The sequence below is a fragment of the Gadus chalcogrammus genome, chromosome 5 (genome assembly GCF_026213295.1).
Source record: "Gadus chalcogrammus isolate NIFS_2021 chromosome 5, NIFS_Gcha_1.0, whole genome shotgun sequence".
Classification (NCBI taxonomy): domain Eukaryota; kingdom Metazoa; phylum Chordata; class Actinopteri; order Gadiformes; family Gadidae; genus Gadus; species Gadus chalcogrammus.
This window is the reverse complement of record NC_079416.1, coordinates 8,751,087-8,767,236: the sequence shown is the minus strand read 5'-3', so window position 1 is coordinate 8,767,236 and position 16,150 is coordinate 8,751,087. Positions and strand designations below refer to the sequence as shown.

The following is a 16,150-nucleotide window of genomic DNA, read 5'->3' as shown; positions in this document are numbered from 1 at the left end:
TAAGATAATTGGGATAACTTTGGCACAGGACATTTCCTTTTTCCAAGAGTTGGCCGTCAAATCAGCCGAGAGCGGCCCTGCGTGGCTATCGGGTTCCTGTCAGCTGCTGCGCCCGTGTGTTGACGTTTCCCGCGGAGAACACTAAGGGTCCGACCGCAACACTCCGCCAGCGACCGTTGACCCGTTTAGAAAATGCGTTTGGTTGTAGGAATCCTGAGTCCCTCTCTCTCTCTCTCTCTCTCTCTCTCTCTCTCTCTCTCCCTCTCTCTCTCTCTCTCTCTCTCTCAACCCTCTCGTCACACTCACACTGTTTTTAATGGCCCGCTGACCGCTCAGGAGTGTGCCAGAACTGTGCACGCCCCAGCTAGGGGGAGTTGTGCAGCAGTCCCCCAATACAGTTTTGAGGGAATCAGAGTTCGCTGTAATATTGTTTTACTCCCATTAAGTTTAACGGGGCGCCCTTTAAAAAAGCATTAAGGAAACGGCTGCATTGGCAACTTTCTTCCTTACATCTCTGACTGGGGGACCTGGCTATGAAAAACGCTCATCAAAGGCTTAGCGTCCGAGATGTAACCAACCCTAGGCTAATAGGGTTAGTTGGGGAGCCACTAACCAGATCATTTCGTCACTGAATTACTGTCTTGTTGTTCCCTTCGGTCGCCACTAACGCCTGTCAAGAACGTAACCAGAATCAAAACATTCAAAGTGTGGAAAAACTGACGCAAATTCAATAATTGTGATTGTTGAAGGTTAAAACCATTGTCAGATGTTTTTTGTTTATTTCTTGTAGTCAATGCATTCCACACATCCTTTTCATAGTTTCACTTGATGGCTCCCTCATTCTTTCTCTTTCTCCCTTTCATTCTCTCCCATCTCCCCCTTTCCCTCTCTTATCCGCTGTCCTCCTGCAGTACCGGCAGTGAGCAGAGAGGGCGACACTTTCGTCAGCTCCTCCATAGAGCAGGCCATTCGCAACGTGGACAGCGCCATAGAGTCCACGCGGAGACGCCTCTTCGATGGGTAGGACAGCATACCCAGAGACATCGCCGTTAAAGCATGCACACGCCTTCTGCCTATATTCTACAAAACCCAAATCCACACGTCCTGCATATAGCAACACAGTTATAATAACAAACTTTTCACAACAAGATTACAACGTGCTTCACTGGCTCTTATCCACTTACAGCAGAAATGATTCAGGGAGCACAAACACAACAACGGCGTATGATACCAATCACAGCGATTTCATCATCAGTGACTCATGCACATGCTTTGTGTCTCTCTTCAACCATTCTGCTAATAAGGTTAGGATCTGTAATGGCCTCAGGTTCTGTTAGCAGTGTTGTTCTCATTGTGCTGTGTTACCTGCTATGCGCTTAGCAACTAGAGTAGGTGTCTCGGAGCGTGTGAGTCACAGGGGTTTCCGTCCTGTCGAGTGATGTGGGCGTTCTTTTTGGCTCATGCTTGCATGCGTGCTCCAACCTCCCACACACACGCCACCACATGGGAAAATGGACCCAAGGAACCATGACACATCAAGACAAGAGATGGACATGAAACAAAAAACTTTAGTTTTCTGGATGATTTTTTTCTGGATTTGATTTAGATGGATAATGATTTTTTTTAATCGAACCTTGAAAAGGAAATTACGCAACACGTGATGGAGTCGTCAAGCTGTCATAAAGACTGGACTATCATGTCTGTTTTCTTGATAATCATCCCTTCTGAATGAGTTTGGAAAGCTAGTTCAGGAACCCTTTGTATTCTCTCCTTCAATGGGTTGATTCTTGAATTGTTCCTCAGCCTCACTGTTAAGTCACTATGGACAGTGTGAAGGATGACTTTTAACTTTACATGTGTGCATACAGTACATCACTCTTGTTTTGTACTAAACACATTATACTGGTCCTCTGTGTAATCAGACTGAATATAGTCATACAATGGATCACATTGTACTTGAAGACTTGCTAAAAGGCATATGCCACTTAACATGGACTTTGTGGGAATTTTCACCTGACGCCCTCCCTGATGTCTGACCCTGCTTAACACACACATATAACACTGAATGAATATGTTCATGTGTGTGTGTCTGTGTGTATTGTTTTCCAATGACAATGACAGATGTCAAATCCTGCCCTCTCCTCGGGTGACCTTGACTCTTCCTCATTGCCCTCACGTTTCTTCTCTCTCTCTCTCTCTCTCTCTCTCTCTCTCTCTCTCTCTCTCTCTCTCTCTCTCTCTCTCTCTCTCTCTCTCTCTCTCTCTTTTTGTGTGTGCATTTCCTCTAAGTGAAAGGAGAAAACGACTAGCTAGTTTCTGCATGTGTTAAAGCGAGCCAGGCCCTGGGCCCTTGTGTGGGAACTCTCTCTCTCTCTCTCTCTCTCTCTCTCTCTCTCTCTCTCTCTCTCTCTCTCTCTCTCTCTCTCTCTCTCTCTCATCCCTCACACTGCAGTGTGGCTGCAGTGTGGTTGCAGGTGTTGAAATGCACCACGGGTCTGTTTCCTTTCTCTCGCTGTGGAGAAAATACAACCTGACTAGAAATAACACGTCTAGCGCAGCAGAACGTCTGGCTTGTGCCAGGTCTGTGTTGCCATACCAAGATTTATTCTGCGACTTCATTGCTATATACTAAGACTACAGTGTAAGGCATAGCGCACCATGGATAGTTTGACCAGAATGTGCTCTAGCTTGGCACCTGACCCAGTATCACCTAATGCAATGTCTCCAGCGACCACATCTACAAAGTGAATCATTAAGGGGGTTCACACAGCGTGACAGTTTGGCAGTGGTTGCAGTTTGATGAATCCTATTGTAAAGTGGCCATCACCTGTGCAAACCCATTGCGGTCCTTGCAACGTTCAGTGATAATCATGTCGGTTGGTCTGTCTCCCTGTGCGACACAGACAATACAACGTTTACGTGTGGAATTAGTGGAACCTGTCGTGACCACTGAGTCGGACACACCAGTTCCACCCTCCGTATGTCTTCGTCGTGTCCCGTGTGATTTCTTCACAAACCCTCTCTCACCTCCTCGTCTCTCTCTCTCTCTCTCTCTCCCCTCCCCCCCCCCCCCCCCCCCCCCCCCCCCCCCCCCCCCACTCTGTGTCCGCAGGCAGCCCCGGACCCCGGGGGAGCTGCTGGCCCTGTTCCGCTACCCGCGGGACCCCTACACGGTGGGGCAGGCCCGGGCCGGGGAGATCTTCGAGCAGACCCTGCTGCTCATCCAGAACCACGTCAACCGCGGCCTCATGGTGGACACCAACGGCACCGGTGAGGCCCCCAGAGTGGAGGGCCACAGCCACGCACACCGCTTTACATAGGCACACACACATCCACACACAGAGACACACAGAGACACACAGAGACACACGCACACAGAGACACACACACACACACACACACACACACACACACACACACACACACACACACACACACAGAGAGACACACACACATCCACACACAGAGACACACAGAGACACACACACGCACGCACGCACGCGCACACACACACACACACACACACACACACACACACACACACACACACACACACACACACACACACACACACACACACACACACACACACACACACACACACACACACACACACACACACATACACACCCAGAGACACAACCTGGTGATGCAAGGTGATGCATCTCAGACCCGAATACCCACACCCATGATTTGATGGCTACATAAGTAGTGAGTTTGTGTTTGTGTGTGTGTGTGTGTGTGTGTGTGTGTGTGTGTGTGTGTGTGTGTGTGTGTGTGTGTGTGTGTGTGTGTGTGTCTGTGTGTGTGTCTGTGTGTGTGTGTATATATCTATTATAAGCACAAACACTCACATAGATGAATATTTACTAAACACAAATACACTCACATACAATCATGCATGCACAATCACGCACTAGTTTACACACACACACACACACACACACACACACACACACACACACACACACACACACACACACACACACACACATTCACAATTAAGGAAGAAATTGCTCAATTAAAGCAGTTAATTGGAAGCATGAAATGTGGTTTCTATGGTTTCCTAGAAACAACTATTCTCCACGCTCAAACAGTGGCCTGCATTCACTCTCATTCGTCCCGTTGTTCCCTCCTCAAACCCTGAACCCAGCGATGAATTATCATAGTGCCGAGCATACTTCCATCTGCATGCCATTTGCTCTCCATTAGGACCCGCGGGCCAGGGACATAATTGTCAGGCAGTTGACTAGCCGCCCATAAACAGTTTAACTGGGCCTGCGACGCGGCTCTTACACTGTTCAACAACAGGGTGTAATATTATGGTCCCATGTCCCTCTCTTCGGGCGCATGAAGTGTAGGTCTATTCCTCTCCCTGCAGATACGCAGACGTGTGTGATCCCAGGAAGAGAAGAAAAGCACCCGCCCTCATTTTTCAGATTTCTGGAATGGGAATTTGTGAAATGCCTCGTCAAATGAGAGTGAGCATGTGGAAATGCTCATGCACATTTTAACTTTGGCACAACTGGCGATGGTGTACATTTGTCTGGCTGCGTACAGCCAGCTCCTTTAGCTACGGGCGGTGGTGGTATTGGAAGCACTATTGGATGTGGGAGACGAAAATGTTTCGGGGAACAAGTAGAACGAATGCAATGCAGGGGCAACAACGCTTAAGGATGGGAAGGAGACGAATGAATGGAAAACCCCCCAAAAAATGTAGACACAATGAAGAAAAAAGAGAGAGCGTCAACTAAAAAGGGAGGAGAGAATAATATGGGAAAGGGAAAATAAAGCGAAAGAAAAAGGTTGGTGGAGGGGAGTGGAGGGGTGGGGAGAAGGGGTCATTGTAGACAGAGTTTTGCTTGGTTATGCCAACAGCCAACTGCGGGCTATGCGGCTGGCCCCGCACCAGGCTTGCACAGCAAAGACAAACAAACGCACTGTTTTCCTTGTATCTCTGCTGGGTTTATGAGCGAGGGGGAGAGGAGGGGAGTGCGACAACCCCAGGTTCCCTGTTGTACATCCACCAAAAAACACACGCACTCACACACAAGTTGGAAAACATCCTCTTAAATCATAGAACAGTAATTCAAACACACACACACACACACGCACACACACACACACACACACACACACACACACACACACACACACACACACACAATGTTAAAGATCTCAGCCATGGGGGAGAGGGAGGGATAGAGAGATAGAGGGAGAGATGAGGTAAAGAAGGCAGAAAATCTCACTTCCCCCCTATTCAAGTTCACCACACACAGAATCTCAAATTAGTTTGCGTGTGTGTTGCTCTTGTGCCGCAGTGCCCACACTTCAAACACAAAGACATACACACACACACATATGTACAAAGACAATACCTGCTGCTATACATATCTTCCAGCATTGCACAAAAGCTATCACATATTACTACAAGTCGGGGCAGGTTGAGAAACAGCGTATTTCATGCCCCCAGGAATCGCTCTTTCCCCTGAATGAGCCAGTCCCAAAGCATGCTGGGATACACAGTGGAAATATGTGCCGTCCACATTGTTTGCATAATATTTGTGTATTTCTCCTCACACGATGAGTGGCGTGATTTAAAACATAAACTAAAAGTATTGACTTTTGGAATTGACAGTGCCAACAATGCTTCCGCATGTTATAAACAATGAGCAATACTATTGTATATTTCTCATTGAAATTTGGAACTTTTCTGGCGTAAACTAAAATGTATCAAATCGTTTGTTTTCTTCAGCACTGTGTTTTATGTCGGTACAGTACAAACAATGAACAATATCCCAAGTCTGGATAACTTTGGTGTTTTTCCCACGATAATCAGAGCGAGCTAAAGCCAAAGAAGCTAAAGTGCTGACACAGTTGGTTTTCTACAAAAAAAAGTGCATTCATCTAACTTCCACCTTGCCTACAAACCGCACCACTCGTCCATTCAACCAACCTCCGTCCTCCCCTCTCTCTCTCCGTCCCGCAGCGTTCCGGTACAACGACCTGGTCTCCCCCCACTTCCTGGAGGTGATCGCCAACCTGTCGGGCTGCACGGCGCACCGGCGCTTCAACAACTGCTCCGACATCTGCTTCCACCAGAAGTACCGCAGCCACGACGGCACCTGCAACAACCTGCAGCACCCCATGTGGGGCGCCTCGCTCACCGCCTTCGAGCGGCTGCTCAAGTCGGTGTACGACAACGGCTTCAACCTGCCGCGCGGCGCCAGCGAGCGCGCGCACAACGGCTACCGCCTGCCGCTGCCCCGCCTGGTGTCCACCGCCATGATCGGCACGGAGACGGTCACGCCCGACGACCGCTACACGCACATGCTGATGCAGTGGGGCCAGTTCCTGGACCACGACATGGACGCCACCGTGTCGGCCCTCAGCCAGTCGCGCTTCTCCGACGGCCAGCTGTGCACCACGGTGTGCACCAACGACCCGCCCTGCTTCCCCATCCAGTTCCCGGCCAACGACCAGCGGCAGCTGCGCAGCGGCGCCCGCTGCATGTTCTTCGTGCGCTCCAGCCCCGTGTGCGGCAGCGGCATGACCTCGCTGCTCATGAACAGCGTGTACCCGCGCGAGCAGATCAACCAGCTCACCGCCTACGTGGACGCCTCCAACGTGTACGGCAACTCCCGCCACGAGTCGGACGAGATCCGCGACCTGGCCAGCCAGCGGGGGCTGCTGCGGCAGGGCATCATCCAGCGCACGGGGAAGCCCCTGCTGCCGTTCGCCACGGGCCAGCGCACCGAGTGCATGCGGGACGAGAACGAGAGCCCCATCCCCTGCTTCCTGGCCGGGGACCACCGGGCCAACGAGCAGCTGGGGCTGACGGCCATGCACACGGTGTGGTTCCGGGAGCACAACCGCGTGGCCACCGAGTTGCTGCGGCTCAACCCCCACTGGGACGGGGACACCATCTACCACGAGGCCCGCAAGATCGTGGGCGCCCAGATGCAGCACATCACCTACAGCCACTGGCTGCCCAAGGTGGGTGGAGCCCCCTGTCCTGCGGCCCCGGGGCCTATCGGTTGGGGATCGGGGATGGATGCACTGTTTTTCTGTTGTAATCACTTAGAGGCGTTGTGACCTAATTTAATCGACAGATCGGCTTGATACTTCTTCAGTATATAATTGTGTTGCTTGTTCGGGTATTTCAATTGAGTGAGTTGAATCACATTAGAGACGCCAATAATGAATACACAATGGGGATGATGATGATGATGATGATGATGATGATGATGATGATGATGGCGACGACCAAACGCACAACAACGACCACTCCCCTCCGCCCCTCCTCCCAGGTCCTGGGCGAGGTGGGCATGAAGCAGATGGGCCAGTACGCGGGCTACAACCCCAACATCAACGCCGGCATCCTCAACTCCTTCGCCACCGCCTCCTTCCGCTTCGGCCACACCCTCATCAACCCCATCCTGTACCGGCTGGACCAGGACTTCCAGCCCATCCCCCAGGGGCACATCTCCCTGCACCGGGCCTTCTTCTCGCCCTTCCGCATCGTCAACGAGGGCGGCATCGACCCGCTCCTGCGCGGCCTCTTCGGCGCGGCGGGCAAGATGCGCGTGTCCACGCAGCTGCTGAACACGGAGCTGACGGAGCGGCTGTTCTCCATGGCGCACGCCGTGGCGCTGGACCTGGCCGCCATGAACGTGCAGCGGGGGCGGGACCACGGCATACCGCCGTACAACGACTACCGCACCTTCTGCAACCTGACGTCGGCGCAGAGCTTCGAGGACCTGAGGAACGAGATCAAGAACCCCTCGGTGCGGGAGAAGCTGCAGAGGTACTGGGGGGAGGGGTACTGGGGGGGTTCTGGTGGGGTACGCGTGGCGAGGGAGGAAGGCGACGGCTCGCTTGTGTTTGTTGTGTTTGAGTGCATTCACCTGTGTTATCCTGATGGCCTTTCTCAGGTCGTTATAGGCAGGGCGAGCCAAGGCAACTTTATTAATATAGCACTTTCCATACACGCTTATTATAAGGAACCATAGAGCAGCATGGCACCCAGACTCATCACAGACCTATGTTTATTAGGACAGAACGAAGGTCCCATCTTGATGTTAGCTTAATGCCCGCTATCATTGAAATACCCTCATGTTTAGTGTTAGCTTAATGCTAAAGGGACCTCTCAGTGAAGTGTTCAGAGTTGTATGCCCACTGATGTTATTCCCTAATCGGTGAAGCTGTCTTAGCTGTCATTGTTGGTTCAGCATTAAGCACAGCTTCAGCTAGGTCCTACCAGCCACCGTCCCTGCTCTCCTCTGTCTCCAGGCTGTACGGCACCCCTCTGAACATAGACCTGTTCCCGGCTCTGATGGCGGAGGACCTGGTCCCGGGCAGCCGGCTGGGGCCCACCCTCATGTGTCTGCTGTCGGCCCAGTTCAAACGGCTGAGGGACGGAGACAGGTCAGTCGGTGGTAACACACAAAACCACAAAGCCATCCCCGCACCTCGTACACACATCCAGAGGAAAGGCACCAACACCCGGACCCTATTTCTCTCTCCCTCTTTATGATTCATTGGGATAATTCATCTTGGTTGATGTGTTTGGCTTTTTGTGAAGCTTTTAACCAGCATTGTTTTGTCGATTTTGCTAGGCAAACAACATTTGCATTTAGGTGTGATCAATCACAAATTTAAATATACGTGTTAGTGTTTTTACTAGTATACAAATGATATGCTTCTTGGTAGCTAAATCTGTAGAGCCCGGCATTAACACTACCAAGGGTACGCGTTTGATTCCCCCTGTGGGCTTTCCCATGCTAAGACGCTATAAAATCACGATATTATAATCAGAATTCATTGTTTATATGATATATATCTATATATATATATATGCATCAGACATCAACCACCCCGTGTTCTCCCTCCAGGTTCTGGTACGAGAACCCGGGCGTGTTCTCTCCGGCCCAGCTGACCCAGCTGAAGCAGGCGTCGCTGTCCCGTGTGCTGTGCGACAACGGCGACAACATCACACGCATCCAGCAGGACGTGTTCTCGGTGGCCCAGCTGCCCCACGGCTACGGCAGCTGCGACGACGTGCCCAAGATCGACCTGCGCATGTGGCAGGACTGCTGCGAAGGTATGAGGCCCGCTAGCCGTACCGGGGTATTGTTTTCCCAGGGTGGTGGGGTTGAGACGTTTGTTGCTACCTGCCTTTTTTGAGGATTTTTCTCTCTTACCTATCACTGTCTCTCTCGCTTGCTCTCTCTCTCTCTATTGCTCTCTCTCACTTGCTCTCCCTCTCTCTCGTTTGCTCTCTCTGACGCTCTCTCTCTCTCTCTCTCTCTCTCTCTCTCTCTCTCTCTCTCTCTCTCTCTCTCTCTCTCTCTCTCGCCTTCTCTCTCTCTCTCTCTCTCTCTCTCTCTCTCTCTCTCTCTCTCTCTCTCTCTCTCTCTCTCTCTCTCTCTCCCTCTCTCCCTCTCTCTCTCTCTCTCTCTCTCTCTCTCTCTCTCTCTCTTTCTTACACTATCTTTCATTATCTCTTATCTCGCTATGTTAATCTTGGAAACCTAATAATAGTTCCTAATAGTTCTATTATATAAATAAAACCTAATAGTTCACACAAAATACATTAGAAAACACAGCAATGAGAGCCAACTCGGGATGCATTCCAAGTACCTGAATGGGGATGTTCCTGCAAAGCGTTCTGGAGACTCTGTTGTGTAGCGCTGTGTATCATGAAACATGCCAGATCACTGTGATAACAAAATGAATGATTGGACAACGTGCAGGATTTCACATCATTTCTGATGAACTAAGACAATAAGAGTTGTGTCATATGTTATGTGATCATAATGTTATGTGATCGTGACAGGCTAAACTGATTATATGAGTATTCATAATACTGATTATATGATCATGCACTTGGAGGCCATTTGTTTTATTGTGTGGCTGTGCCTACGAAGCACGCAGATGCAGCTATCAAATACTTGACCGATGTCCCAGAATGATCATAACCAACCAAAGTGGTAACGATCAGCAAATCTGTCCACTCAGCAAGGAGTTGGTGGGCATGTTTTGAAAGGAGGTCCTGGCTAGCTCCACTGGTATAAGCATTAGCCAAGGTTAGCTGTCGATTCCCACTGTACCCATGCTGCGTATGTGTACTCATATAGGAGGGCAATTGGGATGCATTTCAAATCCAAATGGTATTTGATATATTTTAAAGGATAATAGTTGGACCTTTGGAACTGCTGCGAAGGTACGAGGCCCGCTGGCGGTACCGGGGCAGGGGGGGCTTGTGGAGGTACGAGGCCCGCTGGCTGTACCGGGATAGGGGGGGTCTTTGGAAGTTTGATTGTATTTCAAGGGCGGTGGGGTTGAGACGTTTGTGGCTGCCTGCCTTTTTGGAGGAATTTTCTCTCTAACTCTATCACTCTATCACTGTCTCTCTCGCTCACTCTCTCTCTCTCTCTCTCTCTCTCTCTCTCTCTCTCTCTCTCTCTCTCTCTCTCTCTCTCTCTCTCTCTCTCTCTCTCTCTCTCTCTCTCTTTGTCTATCTTTCATTATCTCTTATCTCTCCATGTTAATCTTGGAATCCTAATCCAATTTTTTTTTGCACAGTTCACACAAAATACATTACAAAACACGGCAATGAGAGCCAAACTCCGGATGTATTGCACGTACCTGCATGGGGAAGTTCCTGCAACATGTTCTGGAGACTGATGTGTAACGCTGTGTCATTATGACACTTGCGAGATCACTGTAGTAACGAAATCAATGATTGGACAAAGTACAGGATTTCACATCATTTCTGATGAACTAAGGCAATAAGAGTAGTGTCACATGTTATGTGATCATAATGTTATGTGATCGTGACAGGCTAAACTGATTATGAGTATTCATAATACAGATTATATGACCATGCACTTGAAGGCCATTTGTTTTATTGTGTGGCTGTGCCTAAGAACCACACAGATGCAGCATTCCTTTGTCATGCACAAGCTATCAAATACTTGACCTCCGCACTAAGCCGCAATTGAATAAATGTTACGGAAAGATGGATCAGACAACAACTATTGTGCTCTACTATGGTGCATACTCTGTTCAGGACATTGTACGGTCATTTGGAATGATTGAGTTTGTAAAACGGACTTATTTATTATTATTATTATTCGGTGCTCATGTTTCTGCTGTTTTAACATTCCCCCCAAAACCACAACTTCTGTGAGGTTAATTAAACTACCCGGGACAAGTTTGACTCTAAGTGCTTTGGGACATAATAAAGCTCTTAACAACTCATTTTAAAACACACTTAAAAAACACACATTTTCCGTTACTTTTGCTTTCTCTTACAGGCTTGTTGCTAATTATTTGGCCAATTACCCAATTATTTAGCCCAAGAGATCAAGTATTAAGGAGGCCCCAGAATGATCATAACCACCCAAAGTGGTAACGATCAGCAAATCTGTCAACTCAGCAAGGAGTTGGTGGGCACGTTTTGAAAGGAGGTCCTGGCTAGCTCCACTGGTTTAAGCATTAGCCAAGGTTAGCTGTCGATTCCCACTGTACCCATGCTGCGTATGTACTCATATAGTAGGGCAATTCGGATAGATTTCAAATCCAAATGGTATTTGATATATTGTGAAGGACACTTGGTCAAACTTTCGAACCTCTTAAACAAGCATTCATACAAGCACATAAACATCTTACAAAATGTCTAAATGAAGTCATATTGGATAATAATTGAAGTCCTATCTCGAGCTGATAACTCTTTGAGATGGGTGGACCAACACACATGATGGAAGAGATGAAGGCCACACCCACTTACATCTGGACGTGGTTTAGTTTAGTTTCGTGTGTCCAATCGGGGTAAGCGAGCATGAAATAGGGCCTGGGCTGTCGGGATGATGTGGGGATCCTGGGAGAGAGGGCTCAGAGAGATGTGTGGGTGACAAAGCGGGAACATCCCCATGACATATGCTGCGCCGTTGGCCACAGTGATAGCCATGATGAACTACATCAACTACATCCATGGGCTGGGCTCTTATTGCAGCACAGTCTCATGATAAATGATGTGTTCACTTAGTCTACCAGACTCAGGCTCAGACCTCTTCCACACGCTCCGTTGCACTATTAACAGGATCACGCCGGGGTTATTATTGTGAGATGGACCAGGAAGCGGTTTTAATAACCGCCGCGTGACAGCGCGCAGTTTGTTCTCTTTTATCCGCGGCGCTGACCTCCGTGTCCTCCCGTTTCACAAGAATAACGCGGGATGAGCTACGCTAATAAACACAGCATATCCTGCCAGACAACACAGAGAGAGAGGGAAAGAGAGAGAGAGAGAGAGAGAGAGAGAGAGAGAGAGAGAGAGAGAGAGAGAGAGAGAGAGAGAGAGAGAGAGAGAGAGAGAGAGAGAGAGAGAGAGAGAGTGCTGAGAGAGGGGTCTGTCTCGCTGTCGGTGTCAGACGGCAGGTCTGTCCCAGGCGGGCCTAATCTAATATCTGTGCGACGGAGATTGAAAAGCAAGTGTGTGTGTATGCAAGTCTGCAAGTGTGTGTGTGTGTGTGTGTGTGTGTGTGCAAGTCTGAAAGTGTGTGTGTGTGTGTGTGTGTGTGCAAGTCTGAAAGTGTGTGTGTGTGTGTGTGTGTGTGTGTGTGTGTGTGTGTGTGTGTGTGTGTGTGTGTGTGTGTGTGTGTGTGTGTGTGTGTGTGTGTGTGTGTGTGTGTGTGTGTGTGTGTGTTTGTGTCTCTCCTCATGGATCTCCTCCAGCATTCAGTCGTTGGCCATGTTTTATCAGAGGTTCTGCGTCTGATGTGGAGCCCCCCAGCCTCCCACAGCGCCTGCCTGCTGCAGCCCACCTTATTAGGAGGCCAACGTGATCTCACCTAGACAGACTTCCTCACTCGAGGTCTGGAGAGATTCAGGCATGAAAAGCCAGATAGGATTTAAGAAACAAAAAACGGGATGGAGGTACTGTGGGCCACAACTAAGGCATAAGGCTATGGGGAAGTGAGCGCAGTATTTCCACTTGAAACAGAATTCATCTATGGCCAAATGCCAAAAGTTGACTGCCTCAGGATTTCTGAGGTCATGTTTCGAACTATTATTTATATTTCTAGCACAGGTAATTCTATAGTCTGTCGATGCATCCTGTTTTTAGCCTGTGCAGCGTGCGCGCGCGTGTTAGTGCAGGAGGATGACACGATGACCATCCATGCGAGCACAAAGACACACACACGCGTGGAGTCATTCCCTCGCTTGTATGTTTATCCTTAAAAGACCGGCGTGGTTGTTTCCTTTGTTTGTTTGTGTGGCTGGGCCTGTGAACCTGACACCTCACCGTCTCCATATGTTGGTCCCCAGACTGCCGAACCAAGGGCCAGTTCAACGCCCTGTCCTATCACTTCAGAGGACGCAGGTCAGCTGACCACAGCTACACTGGGGATAAACCAGACACGAGCGCCCAGGAGACCAGGTAACTCCACATGGGATGTAATGGGATTAATGGGATTAGAACAGTGAGTATTATTGTTATGTAATATCTAAGAATCACAATGCAACCACAAGGTTACATGAAGGCTGTTTTTACTATGCGGTGCTTTTTATACTTCATATTATAGGATATTAAGTGATTCACTCCCATTTCCTGTAATATGCAAAATATTAAAAAACAAAACCTGGGAATTGGGAATTGGATGGGTAAAGAAATGATATATATTAGAGCTTTAACAATGAAAACTAATACTAGGTTAGATGTGCATTTAAAATGCAAGTTTTCATTTGTTATTTCCTATGTATTTATTTTTAGTCCAGAGGATGGAACCAAAGAAAATGCTGTGAATGTCACTTTGACCTCCAAGGCCAGCACTGAACCAACAGCCAACGACTTCCAAGACTTTGTCTCCGACATGCAGAAGACAATTACAAGTTTGCGCAAACAGGTCGGTTACCCGGGATACGATTTAAATGATACACACTCGCTGAAATTACATAGAGCAAATGTTTTCTCCCACTCACGAATAAATACCTTAGAGAACCATTTACTACCAAGTATTTGTAACTTATATTAATGCCATTGATCTACGAATGTATGTTTTATTTGATGTGTATTTTCTTGTCCATTTTTCCTCTCTCCTTCCCCGACACTAAATTGACATGTTTATTGAAGTAGCCCCTTCACTATACATACCCCTTTGCTATTTATCTATATATTTTGCTAAATTAATCTACAACTCTATCTGTCCGCTCGTCCATCTGTCAGCATGCCTGCCTGTCTGACCTTCGGTCCTCATAACACTTTGCCTCTCGTCCCCGTGCAGATTAAAAGACTTGAAGCCCGTCTGAGCAAGACGGACTGCACTGACTCTGAGGGCCGCGCCCGAACAGACGGAGACCGCTGGAGGCAGGAGGCCTGCACCACGTGTGAATGCAGAGTAGGTCACCACGCCCTGCCTCTGGGCCACCCCTTTACCAAAACCATTCACTGCCTCGATCAATAACCCCACACACACACAACGCCAACAACAGCTTGTTCGGAAGATCCATTGTGTTTTCAAAGTGTAGATGTTGAATATATGTAAGGTATTTGTTTTGATATGTGATGAGGCACAAAGGTGCCGCCTTATCAGTCAAACTGTAATGCTGTGAAACCTGTTCAAATGGTACTTCTGTATTTATTTTGTGGCATGCGTGTCTTTATGTGACACATGATCCATTGTGTGTGTTTGTGTGTGTGTGTGTGTGTGTGTGTGTGTGTGTCTGTGTGTGTGTGTGTGTGTGTGTGTGTGTGTGTGTGTGTGTGTGTGTGTGTGTGTGTGTGTGTGTGTGTGTGTGTGTGTGTGTGTGTGTCTTCTGGCCTGTAAGGTTTAGATCTTTTGTGCATTTCTCTGATTCTGGCAGAGGTTGACAGCGTTCGCATGCCAAACCTGGCACGCATCCGGCTGTCAATCATTCCTCTCAGCCTCTCTCTCTCTGTCTCTTCCTCCATCGAGCATTTCTTTCCACCCCTGCCTCTTTCCTTCCTCGCACCTGTCATATTTGGCACTCGCCTACACACACACACTCACACACACACACACACACACACACGCACACATATACAGACACACAGCCAGACAGACAGACGGACCGACACATACACACACACACAAACACAAACGGACACAGACCCACACACACGCACACATATACAGACACACAGCCAGACAGACAGACAGACACACAGACAGACAGAGACACACAGACAGACACACACACACACACACACACACACACACACACACACACACACACACACACACACACACACACACACACACACACACACACACACACTACCTTTAGCGAGATGCTATGGCTCGCCAAAACCCAGGACATTCCGCAGTGTGCGTCCTAACGTCCTCCCACTCTCCAGGCTTCCCCGGGGTGGCCCGTCAGGCGGGGTTGTTCTCTCCCCCCGCAGAATGATCAAAGAAACAAATACCTTCCATTGAACATTCAGAGTCTAACCAAGTGATCCATCTCCCCCCCAGGACGCCCAGGTCACATGCTTCGTGGAGTCCTGCCCGCCGGTGGCGTGCCAGAAGCCCGTCAAACTAAAGGGCGCCTGCTGCCCCGCGTGCCTCCAGAGCGAGGCCGCCGCGCCCGAGCAGCGGACGGACAGCCACCACGCGTAATACCCCCCGCCCCCCCAAAACCCATCCTCTAACCCCCCCCCCCATCCAAACCTCCCACCACCGTCGCCCTCAGGACCTCCCCAACCACACTCCAGCCCTGCGGTGGTCACCGTGGTGTCAGTTACACTCCCAATCTCTCACACACACACACATACACAACCATGCAGAGAACGAGACTCTCCAAGGCAACGCTCAGCCTTGGCCACCCACACCAGCTCCCCCCCCCACCAACCACCCCGGTATCAGTGTTTTATATTATATTGTTGTTGTTTTTGTTGTTGTTTTTACACAGAGAATTTTTTTTTGTTTTGTTATTATTTTTATTATTATTGTTGTTGTTGTTGTCGCTTTCTCTGAGACCAGCACTCAGCCTGGTGCTTCCCGGCCGTCTCCTCTTCCTCCTCCTCCTCCTCCTCCTCCTCTGCCGGCGATTTGAAACGGACTGATATTCCCGAAGCGGATGGTGGGATGCAGAACGGACAGAGCGAGTCTCTTCCTCCAAGTGT

The 16,150-nt window shown here is 49.1% G+C and overlaps 1 protein-coding gene across 1 annotated transcript in view; it reads left to right on the top strand.

The window, feature by feature from the left end:
• LOC130382766 (peroxidasin homolog) overlaps window positions 1-15,645 on the top strand; it is a 41,755-nt gene extending 26,110 nt beyond the window's left edge. Inside the window, exons 14-23 of the mRNA XM_056590654.1 lie at window positions 912-1,020; window positions 3,113-3,270; window positions 5,990-6,996; window positions 7,311-7,807; window positions 8,293-8,427; window positions 8,895-9,103; window positions 13,333-13,444; window positions 13,778-13,910; window positions 14,289-14,402; window positions 15,501-15,645. Coding sequence (XP_056446629.1) covers window positions 912-1,020; window positions 3,113-3,270; window positions 5,990-6,996; window positions 7,311-7,807; window positions 8,293-8,427; window positions 8,895-9,103; window positions 13,333-13,444; window positions 13,778-13,910; window positions 14,289-14,402; window positions 15,501-15,644 — 2,618 coding nt within the window. The 3' untranslated portion in view covers window position 15,645. The remainder of the gene's footprint in view (window positions 1-911; window positions 1,021-3,112; window positions 3,271-5,989; window positions 6,997-7,310; window positions 7,808-8,292; window positions 8,428-8,894; window positions 9,104-13,332; window positions 13,445-13,777; window positions 13,911-14,288; window positions 14,403-15,500) is intronic.
• The last annotated feature ends 505 nt before the right edge of the window (window positions 15,646-16,150 follow it).